Raw genomic sequence first — 23,368 nt, 5'->3', positions numbered from 1 at the left:
AGGTTCTTTCGAGTCGCACAGATTGCATTTTGGTGCATGTGGGCGGCCTTGTCTGAAGGGGTGGGAGGCTTGTTCAGACCGTGGCTTTCCTCAGGCTGAGTGCCTGTCGCTGAAGGTGAGTCAGGGAAAGAGAGATACAGTGAAGCCAGGACCAGCGAGCTCCAGGACTCGCCGCCGACCCCTATGTCCTCAGAGAAATGATAATAGCAACGACAACAACGATCGTAATAGCTTTTATTTAGGGAGCTGTTTGTTTGTGGTTCATCAGGAATTTCACTATATTTTACTTCACCTGCAGAGTGCCTGGAGGGAGATGTTGGAGGATGTGATCTGAAGAGTATGAAAGTCTCTTTGGCTAGTCGCCGACCTCAAGTTACCGCCACGGACGCGCTCTCTGGCTTAACATTCGCGAGCAGAGAACGTGTCCCGTAAGGACTAAAATATAGGGTAGACACGTGGTGGTAACCCTGGATAAGGCGAGAGAGACCTTGATCGTAGGACGTCACTGGAGAGAGATGTCACTGGGGGAGGGAGGGCTGGGCAGCCAGGTAAGGAGAATGTTCAAAAGAGAGAGACCCAAGGGTATTAAAGGCATAATTTTTCCCACTTTGTAATTTCGCTCAGGGCCTGGCCTGCTCCCAGATCATGGATCTTGCCAGATACAGTTCAAGCTCCATTATCCATCCTAATGGTTGGACAACATAATTCTAAACAATGGGTAACCTCGAAAGGCGCGTGCATTTGGATTTGCAGGGGATCCGGTGCTCGTTTCTCAGTGTCCCGACCATCTTCTGTTTGTTTACCTCTCCTCCCCCTGCCAGTCGCGTAGAGAAAAGCCACATGATTACTAGCAATCCAGAGATTTCTTGTATAAGTGTGGGATTGGGGTATTTATGCTTCCTTATAAGCAATTCAGTAAAGTTTTCTTTAAGAGTGACTTCTAATTAAAGGATGAAAAATGTCTTGTCCTAGAAAATGAAAATACTTTTTTTTTTTCCCCTGGGAGAAATATTTAATTCATTTACCCGTGAGCTTTAAAGGGGACTGTAGTATACTTCGCTGCTGCTGACTCCAGGAGAAATCGGCGTCTAGCCGCTGGCGTTTGTGGGCTGTTATCACTTGGTGGCAGTTGATGTATGGGTGACCGGCAATGAGGAGAATCATGGGTGTGCAGCCTCCCAATTTTTAGAGCGTATTTCATCTGTCCAAGTGTTAGTGGCTCAGCATTCCATTTGTCATGTTTGCCCTTGAAAGTAGAAGTTGATAAATGACGATAACTTTTAGCCACCGAACCACAGGCTTGTCTGCCTCCCACAGTTTGGTTTCAGGATAAGGGGAGAGAAAGGGAAGAACATTTCTAATCTCTAGTAGAAGTTGGGGGTTTGGGGGTGTAGACTGGGATAGGAAGTGAAGCCAAGCGGCGGCCTCGATGACGGGAGCTGCTGCTGTTCGGGTGGCCACGGACCCGCACGTTGGGGTTCATATTCTTTCACTGTCATTGATGGAAAACGTTTTTTTTTCAGTCCTTCATTCTGTGGCCCCTGCCTTCTTCGATCCAATTGGTGACCCACTTTGGATTTTCTCATCCGTGTCCTTTGCTTGTTTCCTCTTGTCACTGTGTTACTGTCTCCACTGCATTCCGGGATTTTACGGTTCGCCCAGGGATAAACGCAAACTTATCACGGTAACGACGATGGCGGCGATGTCCGGTACCTACAATCCGGGAAGTGTGTGACAGTCGGCTAAGAACCTGCACTTACCTCGTCTCATTTGATCTCTCTAGCGGCCCCATAAGACGGGACACTGAGTCTCGGAGGGCTAAGTGAGGTGCCCAGGCGTATAGCGTTAGTAAGCGGGGGTGAGTGTCTGATCAGGTGCACTGCCCACCGCCTCTGCAGAGTCCGTACCGGGAGTGCTCGTGGGAGGCCCCGGGGGACCGAGAAGAGCACCCGGCGAGGCGGTGCTGGAGCGCAAGAGGCTGAGTCACAGCGACCCGGGAGGGGCCGAGGTCAAGGCCAGGGGTGGCCGGCGGCGAAGGGCTCAGGCTGAGACCCGAGAGGGCCCTGTAGCTTCTGTCATGTGGGCGTCACCCCAGAGGACTCTCAGCAGGGGAGGCAGTGGGCTCAGGAGCCAAGTGGGCAGAGAGGACGTGCTCTAATGGGCTTCCAGAACTTTCCACGTCATGGCGCATGTAGGGCCAGGCGTGATGTGCCCGGGGGCCCCTGGTCAGCACAGCATCTCGGGGCTCCCGAAACCCGCCTGGCGCTTCGCCAGCCGGGGAGCTCAGCCCCGATTTGTGTGAAATGACCGGAAACGGGAGACAGGCGGGAAGCACACGACAGCAATTCGCTTCTCACGGTCACGGAAGGTTCTGGAGGCCGAAAGTCCAAGGTCGGCTGCCCACAGGAGCCCTCTTCGGGGCGCAGGCAGACGCCTCCCCCTTTCTCCTCACATGACGGAAGAGGGTCTCTTGTATAAGGGCGCTAACCCCATTCAGGAGGGCTCCACCCTCGTGACCTAATCACCTCCCAAGGGCCACACCTCCCAGCAGCGTCACATCAGGGCTCAGGGCTCGGCGGAGGAACTGTAGGGGGGACACGAACGTTCAGACCACAGCAGCGTGTCTGGCGCGAAGCGGAGATTCAAGGCAAGACGGAGCCGGGGAGGGGGCGGCAATGGGCTGTGCCTTCACCCCCAGCGAGAGGCGAGCGCCTGGGGCGCTGGGGGTGGGAGCCGGGGGCGGGCGGCAGGAGTGGCCTCCGAAGGCATCCGTCAGGCAGAGGACAGCGAGCAGCGAGCATCCCGACCCGGACGCACGCACACTCTGGTAACCTAGCCGTATTACAAGCCAGGACATATCACAAGGTTGAAAGATACTTACTGATGGTTCAGAGCGGCTCGGCCGCGATGACCGAGGAGGAGGGCGGGACCTTCACCACTCACCACTAGGTCCCTCCGACTTGCCTCCAGCCTGTTCCCTCGTTTGCATCTCCCCACGGAGCGCCCGGCTCCTGAAATGTGACTCTTAGCGCTGGCACGCCTACCCATTCTCTGTCATTAGCAGAGGGAAAGATGCGCAGTGTCGGTATGGGTTTGCTGTTTACCAAGGGACGTTTTTCGACCAGCAGCTACTTTATTAAAAGGCAAAGGAAAAAAGTGATGAGGTTAAAACTCATTGGTTTTTGAAAGCGACTGGAAACAATCGATGTGCACTGGCAACCTGTTTCTCAGCGTCCTCGGAGAGTTCTGCTTTGAAATGTCCCGCTGTGACCCACACAATCCTTGTGGCGGAAGTAGTTTTGGAGAGGAGCCTAAAACCAGCTTATCAGAGGCCGAACGAGCCAACGCAGAGGCAGCTCTCCGCGGCTCCTTTGAAACGGTCGGCTGCGATCCTTAAGGAATAAGCGAGCCCCCAAATTTCTGGGGCGCTCTGATCGTTAGGTTTAAGTGGAAGCCGATGTGCAGGCTCAGGCTGCAGGCTGCGATGTGCGCCTGGCAGGGCTTTTCAGCGTAACGTGGCTCTGATCTTTCGACTCAAGGAAAGGCCACTCACTCCTGTTGCCTTTTCTCCACGGGACTGTGGAAACTTCAATCACCGGTGCCTGGTCTCCACTTCCTAATTTTTAACAGAATTAGTTGGTTCGGCACTGCATTGCTACTGGGAAGGAGAGCTGTTTAAGCCACGCAAGGCAGCGGGTGCAGGAGCTCAGCCCGGAGGTGTGGGCAGTCGGCCTGACGAGGGACAGAGCGGCTGCCTCGCCACAGAACCTCCGGCCATGCTCAGAAAGACCCAGGCTCCGTCCCCCCTCTGGGACCAGCCAGGCATTTGTCCAGTGGCCTGGGAGTTCATGGGGGCCACCTGAAGGCTTGAAAATGAACCACTGTCATTCCCGGCACAGAGGGGTAGTCCCTTAAAATTTGTTTACTTCCTTGCCTTTCTAGTTCATGAAAGAAGAATGAAAAAAAAATGCATTAACACAATTTTGACTGATTACAAATGTAATCCTTCCCCACCCCCAGATGTCCTATTTTTGGCATCTGGCGCGGACCAGGACCGTGTGAAAGTGGCACAGTAGGTGGCTCCCTTGAGCAGGAAGAAAGGAAACGACCTTCTGCCTTCTGCGTCTCTGAGTCCAGGACGACACCTGTCGGCCTCCGCGTTGCCTCTAGGGGCGGCTTAACCAGCCGGAAGGCTGCAGGGCGCCCCGTCCCCTCCAGCAGAGTCGGAGCTCAGCCACTACCGACAATCCGGGCGTGGGGATTTTCAGTGTGAAAACTTCCCACGAAGTTTCGAAGGAGCCAGTTTAATGACAAAGCGGGCTTTCACAGTTATTCCCAAGTTTTTCTGTGCGAAGGAGCACGTTCAAACTTTGGTCGCGTCTCCGATCGCGCTCATGCGGAGGGCTGGCTGTGGTTCTCCCTCGTCGCCTCTCCCCGGGCGCGGTTCTTCATCTTCCTCCACCCGCCACGACAATCCAGATTGATAATCGGAACTTACTGAAAACATCGCTTCTGCGAACTGAAGCTGGCAAAAAAAATATCAATACGAGAAGCATTTTCACCTGATAAAAAAAATGAAATTAAATTCTGGATTATATTATAGTCTTTCTTAGTCTGCGAGACTAAGAAACTCTTAAGCTAAGCTGCTCGGGGTGTAAAACTGAGGCAAAACTGAAAGGTGTTCTGGCCGAGCGCATCCTGGGCTTCTCGCTGTGGCTCTGCCTTCTGGTTAACTGTCAATCAGCCGCTGGCAAGGGGCCTGCGGTCATGCATTTTTTATGTACGTAAAGCTAATTCAATTGTTTTTTTCAATGCGTTATTATATTCATGTAGGAATTTGATTACCAGGTTCTTTAAAAAAAATGGGTACAAATGCTTTGCTTAGGAAGAAACAACGGAAGATATCAGCTCTTAGGAAATACTGTGCAACTAACAAAGTATTGTAGTTGCTGCGCCGCCGAATACCTGTCGCGTGTTAGTTTCGGTACTGACAGTGCCCCGAATACTCTAGTGATATGACGCGCTTCTTTTCCCAGTGGCCCTGCGAGGGGTGTATTACTAGCACCCTTTACACACGGAGAAAACTGAGAAAACTGAGACTCGCAGAGGCGGGTCCCCCGAGGTCACACAGCAGAAACCCAAGTTGCCCCCGAACTTGAACTTCTAACCGCTCTCCTTTGTCACTCCCCTAGCGCACACCGAGTGTAGCTCACTCGCTTGGCTTTCGAATCACTCTCAAGTGAAAGTAAGACGGTTTCGTGGTCTGTTATTCGCAGCCCACGAAACAGGAGGTTTCCTGTTTGGGTAAAAGGCAAGATTTCTGGTGGGATGGAAATTCTATCTGATTACTTTATCCTACGTTTCCGTCAAAGCCGCTCTGCTAATTCAGATGATAGTTGCAACAAACCAGAAACTCGGGCCGCCAATCAATTATTTAGTAATCTCTGGAAAGAATAACACATTACGAATTACTCAGTGGCAAAAGAAATCCTCGATTTTTATGAATCGAGCATGAACCAACACAAAAAAAAACGTGAAACCAATGAAAAGTCATCTGGTAGTTTATAAGTCAGTTTTATTCAAGGTCACTACCATCTGAGGAAAAGCATAGGTAGAAAAGACTAAAAATAAACTAGATAATGTTCTTTTTGTGTTCTCGATAAATAAAAGAAGGCCAGGGCTTCTGAAATGAGAGTTGAGAAATGATGTAAATGTGGCCCTTTGGGGTCCCGGCAGACATAACAAAATATCTGACAGAGGTGAGAAGAGAATTCTGGGAGAATAAAAATGTGATGGCATAATTAAAATATGCCTCGAAGATAATAAACAGAATAGATACTGCAAAAAATGAAGTCAACGGTTGTAGAGGAAAAACTGTATTTCTCTACGAATGCCGAAAAATGGATTATAAAAATGAGGGAGAGGAAGTCGATATGGACAACAGAAGCCAATTTTAGATGAGCAACGTTCAGAAGGAAGTAACCAAAACGAAATGAATAACGAAAGACACGTAGAAGAAAACTTAGCTGAACTGACATCATCATCGCCATCATCATCGTCGTCATCATCAACATCATCATCACCAACATCACAAACCGTTCGATGGTCAAGTGCAACTTTCTCTTCTTCATCGCTTCTTCCTGGGTTGTGTCGGCTTCGTCGTTAATTGTTTCCAAGGTGATGCCTCTGTTCTTTCTCATTTGAGGAACTTGACCGATCCCAATGATAAACGTGTTCCTGAAAATCCATATTTCTGTAGAGAATCAGGGCAACTTGTCACAGGCTGTGTTTCCAGGAAGCGGACTCTGAATGGCAGTTAGGTCGTGGGATGCTCATTGGAGAGTGCTCCCAGGGGCTAGGCTGTAGGGTGTGTATTGGAGAGTGCTCCCAGTGTGTAGGCTGTACGGTGCTCATTGGGGAGTGCTCCCAGGGCCAGCGTGGAAGCAGAGGATGGAAGAGAGACTGGGAAGAGCCGAGCTGTGAGTCAGAGGTGACCAGCCCTAAAAGGTCTTAAAAGTATTTTTTTTGCAGGCCCACCTCGCCTTTTTTTTAAACCACTAGCTGGGAAAATTCTCTTTCTTTTTCTTTGCTGAAACTGTTTTCCAGACTGTGTATCCTAGAAAATTAAAGCTCTGCCTTGGCCAGTGAACATACACTCTGTCGATAATCCCGATAGGTCAGTGGGTGCATAGCACACATCCCGCACGCTGCAGATGAGGTGAATGCATATAGGACAAGACGAAGGAAGAGTCTGTTTTCCTAGTTAATGTGCTGTCGGGGGCCCAGGGGCAGAGGGCACTGAGGTCACTTATCACACGGGCGAATCTCAGACAGGTCACGCCGTGTCGAAAGGGTGAAACATCTCATTTATTCAGCATTGCGGAGTCACAAGCTACGTCCGCAGAGCGATTTTCCGTACAACTGCAGGTCGCCTTTGTAAACGCTAAAGTTTTAGCATTCCTTCTTATAACTTATGATTATTTTTAGCGTGGCTTGTGCACCTCCTCATCTTCTTAAACACTGGTAGATGCGCGTGGCGTGTGGAAGACGTGTTACCCTGGACCGAGGTGGGCGTCTGCGCATATCACTTGTCCGTAGAAGGATGTTGAGGACGGATTTTGTGAGGAGGGCTGACCGAGCCCGCACGGAGGGGGCACAGTGGGCCGACTGTCTGCTTGCCCTTCGTGAGAAGACGTTTTCCGACTCTCTCCTGTTCCTCTGCCACCCGATTTATGACAGTCACTTCCTCGCACCTTTCCTGAGCCGAGATCCGGGGAGGCCGGGGAGTCGGCCCAAGGCCGTCCGGGGAGGCACTGCTCGGATGAGCATCGGTTCCAGACCCGGCGTCCGAGGCCCTTCGAGGCGGGCCGGGCCCCCGCCGCCGAGCCCGGGAGTCTCTGCGCAGAGCTCGCCGCCGGGTAGCCGGGCGCTGCTCTCCCGAACGTTCTGTACGCCTGGCTTCCCCCGGTCCCTTCCCGTCGTCCGCGGCCCTAATCGCGACACTGTCACCTCTCCCTGCCACTGTGGCGAGAGGCGGCTTCAAGGCTGAAACGGCTTCTCCCAACCGTGGCCCATCCTTGGGTTCCCACTTAGAAAACTCGGAAACAGGTCCCGAAGCTGGAATCTTTGTCTCAGAGGTGGTGGTGGTGGTTGGTTTTTTAGGTCCGCTATCTCGCCAAGCAAAGCCTCCTCGCAGCGGGACGGAGTCCTGCCCGGCTTCCAAGGCCATTCGGATGATAAAGACCCAACATCGCGGAGGTCAGAGGTCGCTGACGCGGAGGCCCTCCCAGGGGGCAGGACAATCTCACTCAGTCTAAACCGCATGGCGCCTCCCCTTGGGCGTTGTCTGGGACGGGCTCTAACATTCTCTGGGCCGCGTGCGTGTGCAGAAGAGACGCTCGCAGCCCATCTGCAGGACGGACCCGCTCAGGGCGGGCGCCGGGGCCTCCGTTGCTGGGAGCGTTCCCGGTCAGGCAGAGGGACGGGCGCTCAGGGCGGCAGAGGCCAGGAGCCCGTCCGTGGGAACGGCGGATTGATTGTTGGTCGCACATCCTGAAGGTGCTGTCCTGGTATTTAGATTCTGCTTATCTGGACAAACCGAGAGGGATATTCGGGGACACCATCACACCCCCTAGTCTGGCACCAGCCCTTTGGGGATCCTGCTCAGTGTGTGAGGATGGCATTGTGGTTTAAAGGGGGAGTATGTCTGTGCCCCGGGCCTCATGTGCTTGGAGCCCTATGATGGCCAAACTCCCTCTCCGCCGGCAAGGCAGAGAAGGGTGAGAGGAAGCTGATGAAAACATCACACATCCGTTTCAATTAGTAAGTCGGCCTGGTCAACGAGAAAGATGCCTACAGATTTTAATTGGTCGCAGGGGAGGAGAACAGAATGTTCTAAGATGTCCTTGCTCACCCCGGGATTGAATTATCTGGGCCACAGGGCAGCTTCAGTCTTTCCCCCAGGGCGAAGGATGTCTGCCTGGAAATAAAATTCAAACTCCGTGTTAACCTTTTTACCACCATGTTGCTTCAAGACAGACATATTTCCGTGGAGCTAGCTTCGGGTGATGCAAAGCCTGCCTCGTTTCTAAAGAGGTCAATCGTTTTCTTGGAATACTCACCCCAGGGGACACGAATGTGGGGGGAGGGGACAGTCCATCCAGGAAGAGTGCCCAGAAGCAGCCGGGGGGAAGCGTAGGTCTGAGTTCTCATGCGGGTCCCGCCCCTCATTCCAGAAGCCAGCCTCCCGCCCCGCGCCTTGGAGGGCGGTGCCCTCTCAGCAGCGCCTTTGGTTTGGAAGCCGTCGCCCTTCCGGCGTGCATCCTGACCCGGTCTAGGGCGTGCAACGGTTCCGCTATCAAGTGGCACTGTCCCATTCCACGAGTTCCTCTCCCACCTGCGTTTTCGCCTCGTGCAAGTCACGTGCCGTGTTCATCGGGGCGAGCCAAGCTCTGCTGCGGCCGGAACCCTCCACATCCCAGAGGATGGCATCTTGCTTTCATAACGGTGGGACTCGGGTGCGCCTGCCTTCCTCGGGGGCCACCTTTGTGGCCGCCCTCCGAAACGAAAATGCTATTCTTAGGCGGCCGAGTAGGACCTTTCCTGGGCTTCCAGAAACAGAGCCCCACCTGTCGCCCGGGCTGCCGGGGTAAACTCATGTTTCGCTCTGGGTCGATGAGCCGTCGACCGGAGCCTCACTCGCCGGTCCCTGGTCCCTGCCGGGCGGGGGCAGAGCCCACAGCCACAGGGGCGTCTAATCTCCACGTCGTCACCCCGCCCAGGCTGGCCTCGGGTGCCCTTGTCACCCCGCCCAGGCTGGCCTCGGGTGCCCTTGTCAGGAAGGGGGCGGCTTGGGCCGAGCGGCCCCAGCGACAGACAGTGTCGTCACTCCAGGGAGGTGTCCTCGGCTGCCCCTGCTGGAGGCCAGGCAAGCGAGGGACCCAGCCGGTGCCATGTGCCTGGCGGGGGAGGGGCCCCCGTGCGTGCCCGGCCCCCTGGAGTGAGCGCGGTGGCTCGCGACACGCACCGGCGCTGGTGGTCCCTTCGCACCTATCGGGACGTTGGCAGAGGTGCATGATTCACATCGGCCCTATGCCACCGACTTCGGCGAACCGTTTCTCAGAGGAAACGGGACTCAGAGCTGGGTAGAGGCAGTGATCAGGGAGAGTCAGACGCGCTCACAGTGGCAGTGGGCGTGGCCAAAGGGAGGGCGGAAAGAGGGCCCCAAGAAGGCGGAATGGGGGGGCGTGGCTGATCTTGAACTTTGCTGCTGTGCCCTGGATGGCCGTGTGCGTTTGGGTCAATTCAAACAGAAAGAAGACCGGTATCGGCAGCGGCTAAAATCTCAGGCCGCGAGGCGGTGCCTGGAGATTGCTTAGCCCGGTGCCCTGGTCCCGGATAAGAAACGACCGGTGTCATCGACAAGAGGGAATTATTATCACCTGCCACTATTCAGTGCCCACCAGGTGCCAGATATTATTTCTAACCCTCACCACAACCCTGAAAAGTAAAATGGTCTCTATTCCACGCGAGAACCTGCAGCTCAGAGCGGTCGTTTGCCTGAAGCCACCTAGTACGGCTTCGGGGTCTCTGAGCCTCGGCGGACGTCTGCTCCGCGCTACCGTAGGGGCCTCCCGTGCCAGCCCGGCACGGCCTTCACCGACTGCCCTGCGGAGGGCCGGGCCGGCCCTGCGGAGGCCGGAGCCGGCACTGATGCAAACGCTCTCTGCGCCCCGCCGCGCCCTCGCCGAAGAGAAAACCCACCCCATCGGCCCGCTCGCTTCGCTGCCTCTTCATCGAGATGTCCTTCCGGGGCTGGGTTCTGGGGAAACACACTCTCGGCTTTCATTGATGGCGATCCTGCTTCTGGCACCGCGGCTTGGCCCGGGGGTTCTCAGGCGCGTCTGGACAGCGACAGGGAGCGGCCTGTCTCGGTCACAGTCCGGCTGACCCGTTGAGGCCATCGCGGCAGCACGGCCACAGCGTCCTGCCCCCCACCTGTCCGGTCCCCCGTCCCGCTCCGCCTGCCTGTGGTGACGCGTGCGTGCTCGGCTTGGGGCTGGAGCAATTTATCCACTAGACTAATTGCCTCTAGCGAGCATTCCTCACGCAGCAAGGTAATTGGCAGTGCGGTTAATTTCTGTCTTGTCCTCGCCGATGTAAGTTTCGCCCCCTTTATATCCTGAGAAGGTCCCCAGACCTTTCCGTGGTCTTGACAGAAATAGTGATCCGTGGCTTTCGTGTTGCAAGGCTCAAAGCAGATGTCACCAGACGCCCAGATGACAATCTCTAAGGAGGTTTTCGTGACCGGAAGCCTCATCTGCGCAAGCCAGAGGTGGTTGTCCGGTGGAGGTGAGCAGAGGTGCTGGGCTGGGCTGGGCTCTGCTATGCCGTGTGTAGTGAGGCCTCCCTCCCGGCTCTCGGTGGGAGCCGACTCTTGGTTATCAGAGTTGCTGGACACAAGTCGAGCGGACATCTCTGTGCCCTGGTTTGGCAGAGGACAGCAGACATGTCTACCTTCAAGGGACAGTGAGGAGGCCATCAATAATCGGAGCGGGGTGGGGGCCAAAGGCCCTTCCAAGAATGCTGGACTGGTTAGGCCCCAAGATTCTCATATGACCCTAGGATTAAAAGACAAAACAAAACAAACAAACAAAAACAGCCTCCCCCAAACATGCCGTGGTAGAGATAAGCTCTACACTTACTCGCTCAGCGAGGGTGTTTGGAGCAGGTGGAAGCTGATTTAAAACAAATAAAGGAATTTTACATCTATCCTAGAAGAAAACAATAAAGCAGGATGCCCAGACCTAGCACCCTCATTTTTCCTCACCTACCGTAACTGTCACCCCGAGTCTCTGGTTTATTATGCCGCTCAGTCTATCTGTTATAGTCTCAGCGTCCTGTGACCAACTCGAGTTTGGCGATTTGCTCTAAGGACTCACTTTTACTTCAGGTGAAGTCTTAGTATAGCAGAGATTCACAGCACGAATGACAGGAAGAAGGCTATACACTGGGCAGGGTCCAGCGATGTCAGATTTAGGCTTCTGAGTCTTTTTCTACCTGTGGCCGCATAGTACAGTCTTTTCCCAGAAGTAAACTACAGAGACACGTGTGGATGTCTCTGCCCCGGGAAGCGCATTCCGGTCTCATGACCTGCAGCTCGTGTGACGGGCCGGTCACAGACGCACATGCTTCGACGCGACTCGTCCTGGTGAGCGAAACTCAGGACCCCCCCCCCCCCATGCAACCAGGTGCCTAACGACTCCCGCCAAAAGGACCCGCGAAGTCGCCACTGGCTGGGGCAGCGTGCCCGCCTCGTCCAGGCGCCCACAGCATCGCCGATCAGACACATGAGGACCGCCGGGAGGTCAAGGGCCAGTCTGGCCCCAGGCTTCCCCAGACACACGCGAGGACCGAGCACCCGGACCTGCTGAGTGAATTCTTCCTCCGTAGTAGCTGATTGGAGTCAACACATGACGTTTACGAAGATATAAAAAGAGGATGACTAGGTCCCCAAATATGTAAATGCCACCACGTCATTAGCTTTACTTCTGTTCAGGATCATTGTTCTCTCTCTCTCTCTCTCTCTCTCTCTCTCTCTCTCTCTCTCTCTCTCTCTCTCACACACACACACACAGATTTGAATTATTCATTGTATTATTTCGTCTGCCAGGTTCAAACCCTCCATTATGATTCTTCCCTCAGCAAAACATATTCTGCACACGTGGATCTTCGTATGTCAGTGGTCAAAACCGTGAATGCTACACATAAAACCTCTAAGCTCTGTGCTTTTATCGTGTTCAGAGCTTCTTCGCAGGCATTTTATAATCGATAGGGAAGGTGCTGGAGCTTCCTCTAGCTGGAAGGTTTAGCCTCGACCACCTTTGACATCCCCGGGACACAGCACGTCCACCTGACAGTCCCAAGCCCCCCAGCTCAGGTCCCAGGCAGCCTCTCCTACGGCTTTTCCCCGTTCCGAGGGACAGGTGACTACAGTGGCCATGTCACTCCTTCCCGCTTTCCTTCTCCTTTCCTTTGATTTCGGCTTTTAAAAAGTCGGAATGTTTTTCTAAAATTTCCTTCTCCCATTTCCTCTCATGATTACCTTTTCTATGGGGAGCCCGTGGCTTGCCTCTCACTCCAGGGACTCACGACGTTGTGTGAGGTGCGGCTGCTCTCTGCAAAAGGGCTGTAATATCGGGGTCTCCACGTACCCCGAGAGGGGCCAGACCCCAGCACCGGAGAACCTAAAAGGCAAGATCAGTGCTTTAGAATTTTCCTGCCTCAATCTTAAACATTACTTTTTTATTTTTTAAGTGGGGAGACCTCTTTAAAAGGGGCTTCAAAAATAATTTTAAAAGTATCGCTTGCAAGATTTGAAATCTAGTCAGCTAAATACGAATCCAAAACACAAAGCTCAAAACAAAACAAAACAAAACAAAACAAAACACGTTTCCTCTCCGTTCAGTTGTTAAGAGGGGAAGATGAGGTAACGTCCTTAGGGCACGAGAGTGTCATGAACTTGGCCCTCGTTCACAAGTCCCGACTAAAACATATTTGCAGTCTGCTTACGATTTGCTCCTGAAGTTCAAGGTGGAATAAAATGATCTTTGGTCCCATTCTGGTTTGTTCTTCTTTAAAAAAAAAAAAAAAAAAAGAGGAAGAGGAATAGATACCGCCGTCCGTGCTAGCCGGAGGAGGGGGTGCTGTCAGCCCCGACCCTGCCCTCGCCCTGTCACCCCGCTCCAGATGTGTGCCGGCACAGCGCGCTCGAATCTCGACCTCTTAGGACCAGCGGCGCGCGGAGCGTTTTTATTTGAGTAAACATTCTTTGTTTGACTTTAGTCAACTTATAACCTTTCCTAAATGAGAATTCTGTAATAACATAATAATAACAAAACATTTTTTTAAATCTCAGTCCTGGGTTGCCAAGAAATGAAATCACGGAGATCCATTCCTCTCGCCCGTGGTAAACTGCTCGGTCATCAGATATTTGGCGGAGAGGGCCGCGGTCGGCTCTCCTGCAATAATCGTCGTTTCGGTTACTTACAGGAAACTTGTTTTGGGTCCAGCGGGAGCTAGAGACACCTTAATGGGGTAGGCGGATGGGCTTTTGCACCCCGCAGATCCGGGCTTGGGTTCCAGCTGTGTGATTTATCACCAGTCTTGACTTCTCTGAGATTGTTTCTTCCTTTGTGAAGAGGGTATAATAACGATTTCATCCCTCGTGGTAAGGATTCAATTAAATATGTGAACATATGGGAAGCTTTACCCCAATGCCTGGCACATTCAACGTGGTTAGCAGTTATCAGCTATTGTCATGGTAAAGATGGAATGAGGTTCGCAGGTGGATGAAGTGTGGTTCCCGCCTTTAAGACGGGGTCAAGTTCAGGGTCAAAAGCATCATTCCTAAAGCATGACGGACCCTGAAGGAGAGTTCGGAACGAGCGCTAAATCATTCAGTTCAGTCTGTGTGGCTTATGGGATTTGCCAGAGGGGTCTGTGTATCTCTACATACCACAGCTGAGTCATACGTCAGCTTTTGTGCATACTGAATGCGAAATCAAGTTAAGTACACGTGTTCCGAATTAAGTTAAATTTGTTACATTTATTACAAATTAAGTACGAAAATACTTAATGTATTTTCGATTCCAGTTCAAGGATTTCTAGATACCCCTCTTCCCTGTGGGACTCGACGGGAGAGCCGGTTACGCGCTGAGGGTACTTCCGGGGTGATGAGCTAGAAGCAGCTCTTCTGCAGTTTTCCTGTGGGCCTCGTGTCACTGTCACACTGCTGGTCACAGCGCCCGAGAATGGGTTACGGACGAGGGCAAAGCCGCAGGCGGAATTGTGCACGCATTCCTAAGTTCAGACTCTTTCCTAAGTGAGTTTTTAAGGGTTCGGGGAACACGCTCATCAGACGTTGTTCCAAGAACGTGTCACCCTCCCCATGATGTCAGAATAAACAAACCTCAGTGAGCGGCAGGTGTAAACTGCCGTAGACAGGGCCAGGCCGCTGGGGGTCTGTTGCAGAGCCTGGATGTGCTCACTGTCAGTAAGAGGACTCTCGGCGATGCCCTGCTTGACATGGAGGTCACTGCCTCGAGGGGTGGGACCAAAGTACAGGACAAGACCTGGCGACCGCCGCGCGGTGGGGCGTATGAGCCCCGCCCCATCAGGGCCACAGCCGCCCTCCGTCAGCCCACCCTGTTGCCCGGCTCCGGGTCAGGACGCAGTGATTCAGCGTTACCTCCGGCAAGGAATTTAGCATCAGAGACTGTTGGGGTTGGAGGGGACCTTAACAATGACCCGATCCGAGGACTTTTCTGAAGCTTGAGTCCCTTCTGCTCCATCATCCCCAGTAGCTGGTGGGCTGTCGTGTGAGAGTCTGCTGACTTCTCCCTCAGGACGGCTCGTGAAACTATCGATCCATTTCTATGAAGAGCGCAAGGTCCTCGAGGAGTGACTGTGCTCTGTTGACCTTTGTACCCACAGCACCTAGTGCAGACACTGCCACATCGTAAGTGCTTGTCAAGTGACAATAATAATAATAACAACAGCAGCAGCTAACAGTCATCGAGTGTTTAGTGTGTGCCAGATCCTGCGCTAATCACATTTGCTGCATTGACTCATTCAGCCTGCAGAAGAGCCCTTTGCGAAGTATTCTTTTTATCTCTATTTTTACAGAATAAAAACATGAGATCCAGAGAGGTGAAGTAAATTGCCTAAGGTCACATAGCTAGTTAATGACCAAGTTGGGATTCCATGCAAGTATGTAGCTCTGAACTTGAACTCTTGATTGCTAGTTTGGAAAAATGAAAAAAAAATAAAATAAATGAGAAAAAATCAGTAGACCTGTAACTTCTGCCGTCGATCTTAAATCCCTGTTTGTGGCTGTTGCCTATGACATGAGTTATATTCCAAGTCAGCCTGAGGTTGCCTTTTCCTCTCCTTCCTTTTTTCAGGACGCATATCACTGTTTATATGTTCCTCACACGAGTGATTTCAAGTCTCTTCATCCTCCAAATATCTTAGGTAGACGCAGCTAGTGAATTCCTTTTAAATGATTTCTTGGCTGTTAACATTGCACCTGTCACCTGGTCAGATTTTAAACTCTTGCCTTCCCTCTCATTTGGTGGGTATCTTCCCGATGGGCTCTTCTTTTTTGGGGGGGGGGGGGTGGCGAACTTCTTCCATGGGATGTCCTTGGTGGGTAGGGAAGTGCTTGCCTTGCAAAGCCGACTTCCAACTCCTCACAGCCCACTTATGAGCCCCCCGCCTGCTGCACCACCTGTAAATCCTGGGTGACAAGATTCTGCACCTTACCCCAGCACATGCACCTGGCTTGTCTGCAGATACTGCGTCCGTGGTCCTTGTGGACATGTTGCCTCCGCATTCTGGTTTTTCTTACTCACCAGAGAGGGCGTCCAGGTGGCCACCATCTGGGCAGGTGAGAGGGCGGCCCTGGAGCCAGGCCTGGGTTTGCGTGGTCTTCGGGGCAGACGGTAAACTGCAGTGGCGGGGCTGTCCCCTGAGAGGAAGCTCTGTGGGTGCGCCCCGAGGCCGCGGCCTGGGATGGCAATGCCCTCAGTCAGTGAGTGAGTCAGAAAGCATTGGTCTCTGTGTTCCTCTGACGCCGAGGTTTGGCGGATTCTCCAGGGGCGGACAGGTCCAGAGTGCTACCCAAGCTGCCGCGAAACTGTTATCTCAACCCTAGAGAGAGAGAGCGAGATGCCAAAGGCACGGTGTCTAAACGCTGACCAGATGTGTGAAGCCCCATTTCCGTGAAGGACGCTGTGACTCACGAAGCAGCAATGCGCGGGCTCTGCTGTTCCTAATTACCCCTGGATGGCTCGAAACATCCATGCGCTGTTCTCGCGGAAAGGCCGCTTAGGGGATGCTGGGCTCTGCGCTCGCGGCGTGGTCGTCAGACAGAGCTCGTCTGTGCTTACACAGCGGGGCTCGCAGGCTGAGAGCAAAGCCCCGCCCGATGCCCCACATCCGGTCTTTCTTCCTGCATTTCCTACGCTTTCCGTTACTCCCCGTGCCAGGGAGCCGGTCCCGCCGTCAGCCCCGTTTACCCCGTGTACCCCGCTCCCAGGCAAACCTCCCGGTGGGTCTCCCTGCTGTCCAGCTCGCTGTCCCTTCGTCCCCGCCTCCCGACTAGGAGCTTGCTGAACAAAACTGTAGTTAAAGAACAGTCAATGCTGTGGATTCTTCGCCCTTAATTTGCAGCTAAGTTCTGGTTAAACCGGTGCTTCTGTCCAATGAAGTTAAATTGCCGTGACTACTGAGTTAGAAAAAAGTGTAAAATGGCCCTGGGACTCAGACTGTGGCTTGCACTGAGGCTGATTAGAGAAGGAGGTGGAGATGCTTAAAATAATAGAGCAGAAATCAATACCCTTTCTATGAGAAGTTGACGCTGTATATCTGTAGACAGCAAGTATTTATTTACTGTTTGCCTGGCCATTGAAATATATATGCAATACAGTTTATGAATCCAAGAATTGAGGTTGCCTTTGACCCTTGAACAATGCAGGGGTTAGGGGGGCATTGACCCACCACACAGTCAAAAATTCATGGGTAACTTCGACTCTCCAAAACCTGACCTGCAATAAATAGCCTACTGTTGGCAGGAAGTCATACGACGGCAGAAACAGTCAATTAACACATATTCTGTATGCTGTATGTACTATACACTGTATTCTTACAATAAAGTAAGCTAGAGAAGAGAAACTTTATTAGAAAAATCATAAGGAAGAGAAAATACACTCATAGTGCTGTATGTATTTATTGAAAACAATCTGCATATAAGTAGACCCACACAGTTCAAACTCGTTTTGTTCGAGGGTCAATTCCACTGAGTTGGTACGTCCAGCTGTTGACATCGGACACACGCGTGGCATGCCAAGGTGACAGTTCAGGTAATTCCCAGCATCATATTGATCAATCGTTGAAAGCGGACCAGGCTGCTTGATAACGCTTCTCACTCCCTGATCTTCCGTGTGAGAGATAATAACGCCCACGCCTTCACAGGGCATGCGGTGGCCGACGTCTCCTGAATGCTCCGTACCTTCCGGCACCATTCGAAGTGCGGCACACGTATAACAACATCCCCTCACAATAGATTCCGTTGCACCACCCAGGCTTGTAACCACGGACCTAAAACACTTCTCTTAGCTCCGATCGCGTGCGAGTCCGCAAGCGTAAGAGTGTGGCAGCAGGCACGGACCTGGGGCTGTCGTTCTCCGATGGTCTTATTCCCTCGGTCGGGTCGACAACCGTCTTTCTCGTTGTCTCTCGATAATGAGTCAGGCATTGGGGGAAGGTGTGATGTAATGGCTGTTCCATTATCACAGGCTGAGCCCTGGCGGATGAGGTGACCAGATGTCTGCGGTCAGGTGTCCTCATTTGTAAAAGCAAGTTCCCAACGCTCATCCAGACCACGATCTATCCGCAAAAGTGTTCGTTGAAATCATGTAACAGAAATGGTTAGAAATCAATAAATTCTAAACATCGAGAATTTATTAAGGATATAATGGCACATCCTTCATTACTGCTTTAAAATTGTATTTGCAAAGAATTTGCATAGAAAAACTCTTTGCACTGTCAATACTAATAGCCTATTAGCTGAAAAAATAGTACACAACATTTTATACATAGTGTTTCCCATATGTAAAATATGCATGGAACTATAATGGAAATAGATTCACTGAACTGATCATGGTGGTTTTTTATGGGCGGAGGAATTTTTATATTCTAATTCAGTTTTTCTAGATTTACAAAGTTTTCTGCAATGATTACATTAATAACTTTTATACTAAAGCGTCAAAGGCGAGTTAGCAAATTTTACATGAGGATAAGATGAGATAAAAAATGGAAGAGAGCTGAAAAAGTGTGGGCGAGCACTGCTGTTTTTAACAGTGATTACTTAACTTTAGGGGAGGCGGTAATAAAATTTTAATTTAAAAACAATCTAAGAACAAACTGTACCGTCTGGACGGATAGGTGGCAATTGTCTGCCAGTCCAGCACATCACACTTTCAGTTCTGCTTCAGGCGGTGACGTCAGTCCCCGACACACCTCAGGGGAACATGCTAACCTGTGTCTCAGAGGTGGAGTGTGCCGCGTCCCCAGCTCCTGAGAGCCATCGGTTCACTTCGCGTTGTCCGAAGTCGGGCCCTTTAGCTTAGAGGTGTCTTGCCCTGAGAACGTACATCACGGCCTGGCTCACCCTCCCTTGCCGGTCCGAACCTGACTTTGGTGACTGTCCCCTCAGCACTGTGGGCAGTGGGGAGATCCGGATGTGGGCGAGCTCTGCGCCTGCCTCAGCTGTGGCGTGCACGTGTGACGAGTGTGGCCGCTTTGGGAGATGACATTTGCCCAGGCCAGGTGCTCGGTGCTAATCTGGCTTCCTCTTCTTTCATGTCTCCCAAGGGGCATAATCCCAGTCCCTAAATTTAAACCATGTCATCTTAAAATACACGCCCTCCTCTGCCAGGGTTCTCCTTTTCATCCAGGTGGTATTACCAAAATTTCTATTAATAAAGACGAGGCCAAGTGGCCAGACATGGCTCCCCACCCCTCCGCACGGGGTGCCAGGGCTCGGGGTGTGCAGAGATGAGCTGGCCCGTACTTTGCTTTTTCTCTGGGAAATAGCTCGTGAGACTCTGGCAAGGGGTGCGAGCCACCAAGACCACACATGCTTATGTCTCATTGTCATTGCAATCATCCTTGACCACCGACTTTGCACCTCTAGAGACGAATCCGCGAGAGATGGACTGAGCCAGGTGGGTGAGCAGAGAGAGAGCCCATAAACCTGGCCGGGCCCCAGCTCACCTACAATTGCTGATTCTCACCATCAGTCACAGTACAAAGCCTTGCTAATATCAGCAAGATGCCAACGCTAGAACAATCTAATGACCCATACAGTCCTGTGTCCTCACTCTGGCCGCGACCCCGGGAACACACAGAGTAGAACCCGATACTCACCCCCACTGATCTCTGCCCATGCCATCCAAGAACCTCTAAATAAACCCCACTTACTCCAGTCCTAATAATAGCCACGTCGTATGGAGAGCTTACCGTGGGCCAGGCACTTCAAACACAGATGACTAAGCTTCACAACGCTGCTGTGAGGAGGCCATTGTTGTGTTTAACAGACGCAGGGACCAAGACTCAGCGAGGTAAAGTGACTCGAGGTAAAGTGACTCGCCCCAGTTACGTATCTCGACATGGCAGAGTCTGAATTCAAACACAGACCCCACTGGACTATTCTAAACCATTTCGCCTCCTTCAAATTCCAACGTACTGTTTGCAAGTATTTGCGAGACACTTCAATGACCCAACCTCCTCCTGGGGCGGGGGAGTGACACAGATCTGCCCGGGCTCCCTCTCGGTGACCTCGGTGAGCAGGACATAGGTCTGCAGCCATCCCTCCCGAAAGTGAGAAGGGCCAAACCGCCACCCGAGCCGCCCGGGGGGGATTAGCTTTTTTTGGGGACTTAGAACATCGAGCGGGCTTCTTAAAAGGGGAATCACGGCTGTGCAGGATCATCTTATGCTGGAGTTTACCAAGGCTGGAGAAATGCGGTTCCGTATTAATGGCTCGAGGTGGCTCTTGCCAGCAAGAGTGACAGGTGCCCTTGTTGAGATAGCACGTGGCCATGGCCATAAGTTTATGGAAAGAAAGACTCCTACCGAAGCCGTCCCATGAACGCTGCAGAGAGACCGATAGGCCTGATTAGCCAGTTCCATGAACCCTGCACAGGGACTGGTAGATCTGATTGGCCAGTCCCACGAATGCTGCATGGGGACTGGAAGGCCTGATTGGCCAGTTCCATGAACCCTGCACAGGGACTGGAAGGCCTGATTGGCCAGTTCCACGAACCCTGCACGGGGACTGGAAGGCCTGATTGGCCAGTTCCACGAACCCTGCACGGGGACTGGAAGGCCTGATTGGCCAGTTCTACGAACACTGCACGGGGACTGGAAGGCCTGATTGGCCAGTTCCATGAACCCTGCACGGGGACTGGAAGGCCTGATTGGCCAGTTCCACGAACCCTGCACGGGGACTGGCAGGACTGATTGGCTAAGACTTGGATGGCAGCTGTCGCCGCCCCTCTATGGCTCCCACATGAATTTTAATGTTCTCGGTGATCTCTAATCTGTTAACACAGACTGCGGAGAAGAGTGATTGTGGCACTGAGGCCATCGGCATTGTGCTGAGCTTCATTCCTGTTTTTCTGCCCAGTGTCCTGCCACTCAGATGGGAAAGCTGGGGCTGGGAAATCAAGGCAAGTGTGACGGGGGACAGCTGGGAAGGGCACAGGGGTTGGGTCCTACGGGGCTCCATTCAGGACAAACTAGTAATAGCAATCCTCTCCGCAAGCCGGCATCATGGCCCTCTAGACTGTCCTGTGGACCAGCGGTCAAGGGTTCTGACCAGCAGCCTTGACTTTGCTTTCGGTTAAAGCAGGGGTCCCCAACCCCCAGGATGGCTCGTGTCCTGTTAGGAACTAGACTACCAGCAGGCGGTGAGCGGCACGTGAGCGAGCAAAGCTCCATCTGTATCTGCAGCCGCTCCCCAGCGCCAGCATCACCGCCTCAGCTCCGCCTCAGATCGCCAGGCATTAGATGCTCATGGGAGCACCGGTCCCTGGTGCCACAAAGGTTGGGGACCGCGGAGCTTAAGCATTTTGACGGCATCTGCTTTTTCCCTCCTCTCGCATGCGTTTTTGGTATCTGCTGTCAAAATCCAACTCAAGCAACATACTGTGAGTTAACACCAAGATATTCGCGAGAAGGTAAGGGGAATCAAGAGGACACGTCCCCCACACCCCAGAAAAGTTTACAGTCTCATGGAGGGCGCAAGACACGTTTTCAGAGGAACATAATGAAGGCAAAATATATGATACTGTGTGGCTTAAAAGGAGGAAGAAACAACATTCTCTCGGAAGACTGATTCTTACACGTAAGAATTAAATATGTGTTTTTTTTTTTATAAAAAAAAATCACAATTCAATGGAGAAACATAGTATTATCCCAGCTCCATTTATGGTGGTTTAAAACCTATTAATTAGCATTAAAAAAAAAAAAAAACGCCAGTACAGGCCTTCCTTTTTAGACATGCAAAACATAAATTAGAGCTGGAAAAAATGAATTAAGTATTTAAAAAGAAAACCACAGAAAATGAGAAGATAATAAAAATAAGTCATCTAAAACCTCAAGAAGTAAGAACTTTTTAAGTGTAGAAGTAATGGAAGAAGTCTCAAAGGAATCCGGTAACTTACAGTTTTGAGTCCTTAAAAAATTTAAAAGCACTTTGTGCGTAAAATATTCATGAAAATATAACATAAATGAACAGGTTTTTTTTTTTTCCATCTGATTCAGAAAAACTACAGCGGTTAGTATATAGTTTCCAGGTAGAAAACTCGGTGTCACCAGGTCATTTCTCTTGGACTTGCAGATTGTGAATTTCTCAGCATTTCCGGTCAATCTCAGAGCAGATGGAAAGTGATGGAGAAAGTGGAGGGTAGCCGTGAGCGCCGGCCTCACAGTACCACCTGCTGTTGGCCCGGCTTATTGTCCTCTTCTCTGCCTGATAAATTTCTGCTGCTGTTCATTCATTCATTCATCCATCCATCCATCCATTCATTCATTCAACTCTTACTGCCATCGCGACAGGCTTCACTATCACGTCCTCCACGAAGTCTTCCACGGTTTCCTCGACAAGAGTCGCTTCCTCTCCGTCTTTCCGTGGCACTTTGTTCCCACCCCCGTGACGCCCGGCGTGGGCGACGCAGGGCTCCGCCCCTCTGCTCTTCTCTGTAGACTCATGATGCTTCTGCTGGAGGGGATAAACGTACTCGCAAGAGCTTTTAATGCCCGGGGAGGCAGCGCGGCTTGGCGGTCAAGGGCACCAGCTGTGAGGTCGCACTGCCTCGGTTTCGATCCTGGCTCCAAGGTGTAGTGGCAACGCGCTCTGCGCCTCAACTACCCCCTTGAAAAACGGTGATCATCGTAATGTCCGCCTCGTGGTATCACGTCGAGGATTAGACGAAATCATCCGGAGCGAGTATTTAGAAGCTTCCCAGGCATAGAGTGTGCTCTCGGTAAATGGTAACTAGTGCTTATTTTCCCTCCCTCGTGATTTTAATTTTTTTTTTTTTTTTTTTATGTAAAGTGTTTTTGTATGTGTATGGGCTGGTGGATGGGTTTAGAGTACGGGGAACGGAGAAATCCCGATTTCGTTTTCGGTGACGAGCAGAGACGATGAGTTAGTAAACGTCGTGCTTCGCCTTCATTCTTCCCAACTGGACGAAAGCCTCACCCCCCGAGGTTGACGCCCTTGCCTTATAAGTTGCAGCAAGGAAGATGCTGGAATACAGCCAGGCATAACAAGTAGCGCGAGGAGGGGAGTTTCTAGCCCAAGAAAATATGATCGAAGGGCGAAATAGCGTTCGAAACGGGAAGAGATCTGTCTTTTTCTTGCTGAGCAAAGAGGGTGAATTTGAGATAGGTTTTGCTCCCTTCCCACCGTTTGTCATGGGCAGCTGTGATTCCTAGTCTGGAGACATGATTTCGAGACCATTTAGGGAATTTTAAATTCAACCTGGCTTCTCACCGAAGCCTCTTAAGTAACCGTGCCAAACGAGCTCTCTCTGAGGGTCCCTCAGACGGCCTCCTCCACTCACCCGTTTGCTCAGTGTCCCACCTTTGATAACGACGAGTCGCAGAACTCTCAGAATGAGCCAAGCGAGTCACGGAAAAAGCCCCCAAAACCTGGGGAACCGCGTGCAGGGGTACCGGATATGGGAGGAGGAGTCGGAACAGACAAAACCCTGCCCGGGGCTGCCCGTGCATGCCG

At 52.0% G+C, this 23,368-nt stretch overlaps 1 protein-coding gene across 1 annotated transcript; it reads left to right on the top strand.

Annotated features, from left to right (window-relative positions):
* Nucleotides 1-1,693: 1,693 nt before the first annotated feature.
* On the top strand, nucleotides 1,694-21,494 carry LOC107520848. The gene is made up of 2 exons (XM_036235363.1): nucleotides 1,694-1,709; nucleotides 8,576-21,494. The coding sequence occupies exons 1-2, from the start codon at nucleotides 1,694-1,696 to the stop codon at nucleotides 9,646-9,648; spliced, it is 1,089 nt and encodes a 362-aa protein (XP_036091256.1). The 3' UTR covers nucleotides 9,649-21,494.
* Nucleotides 21,495-23,368: the final 1,874 nt, after the last annotated feature.

Source organism: Rousettus aegyptiacus, unplaced genomic scaffold (assembly GCF_014176215.1).
Source record: "Rousettus aegyptiacus isolate mRouAeg1 unplaced genomic scaffold, mRouAeg1.p scaffold_m13_p_18, whole genome shotgun sequence".
NCBI lineage: Eukaryota > Metazoa > Chordata > Mammalia > Chiroptera > Pteropodidae > Rousettus > Rousettus aegyptiacus.
This window is presented reverse-complemented; position numbering and strand designations above follow the sequence as displayed.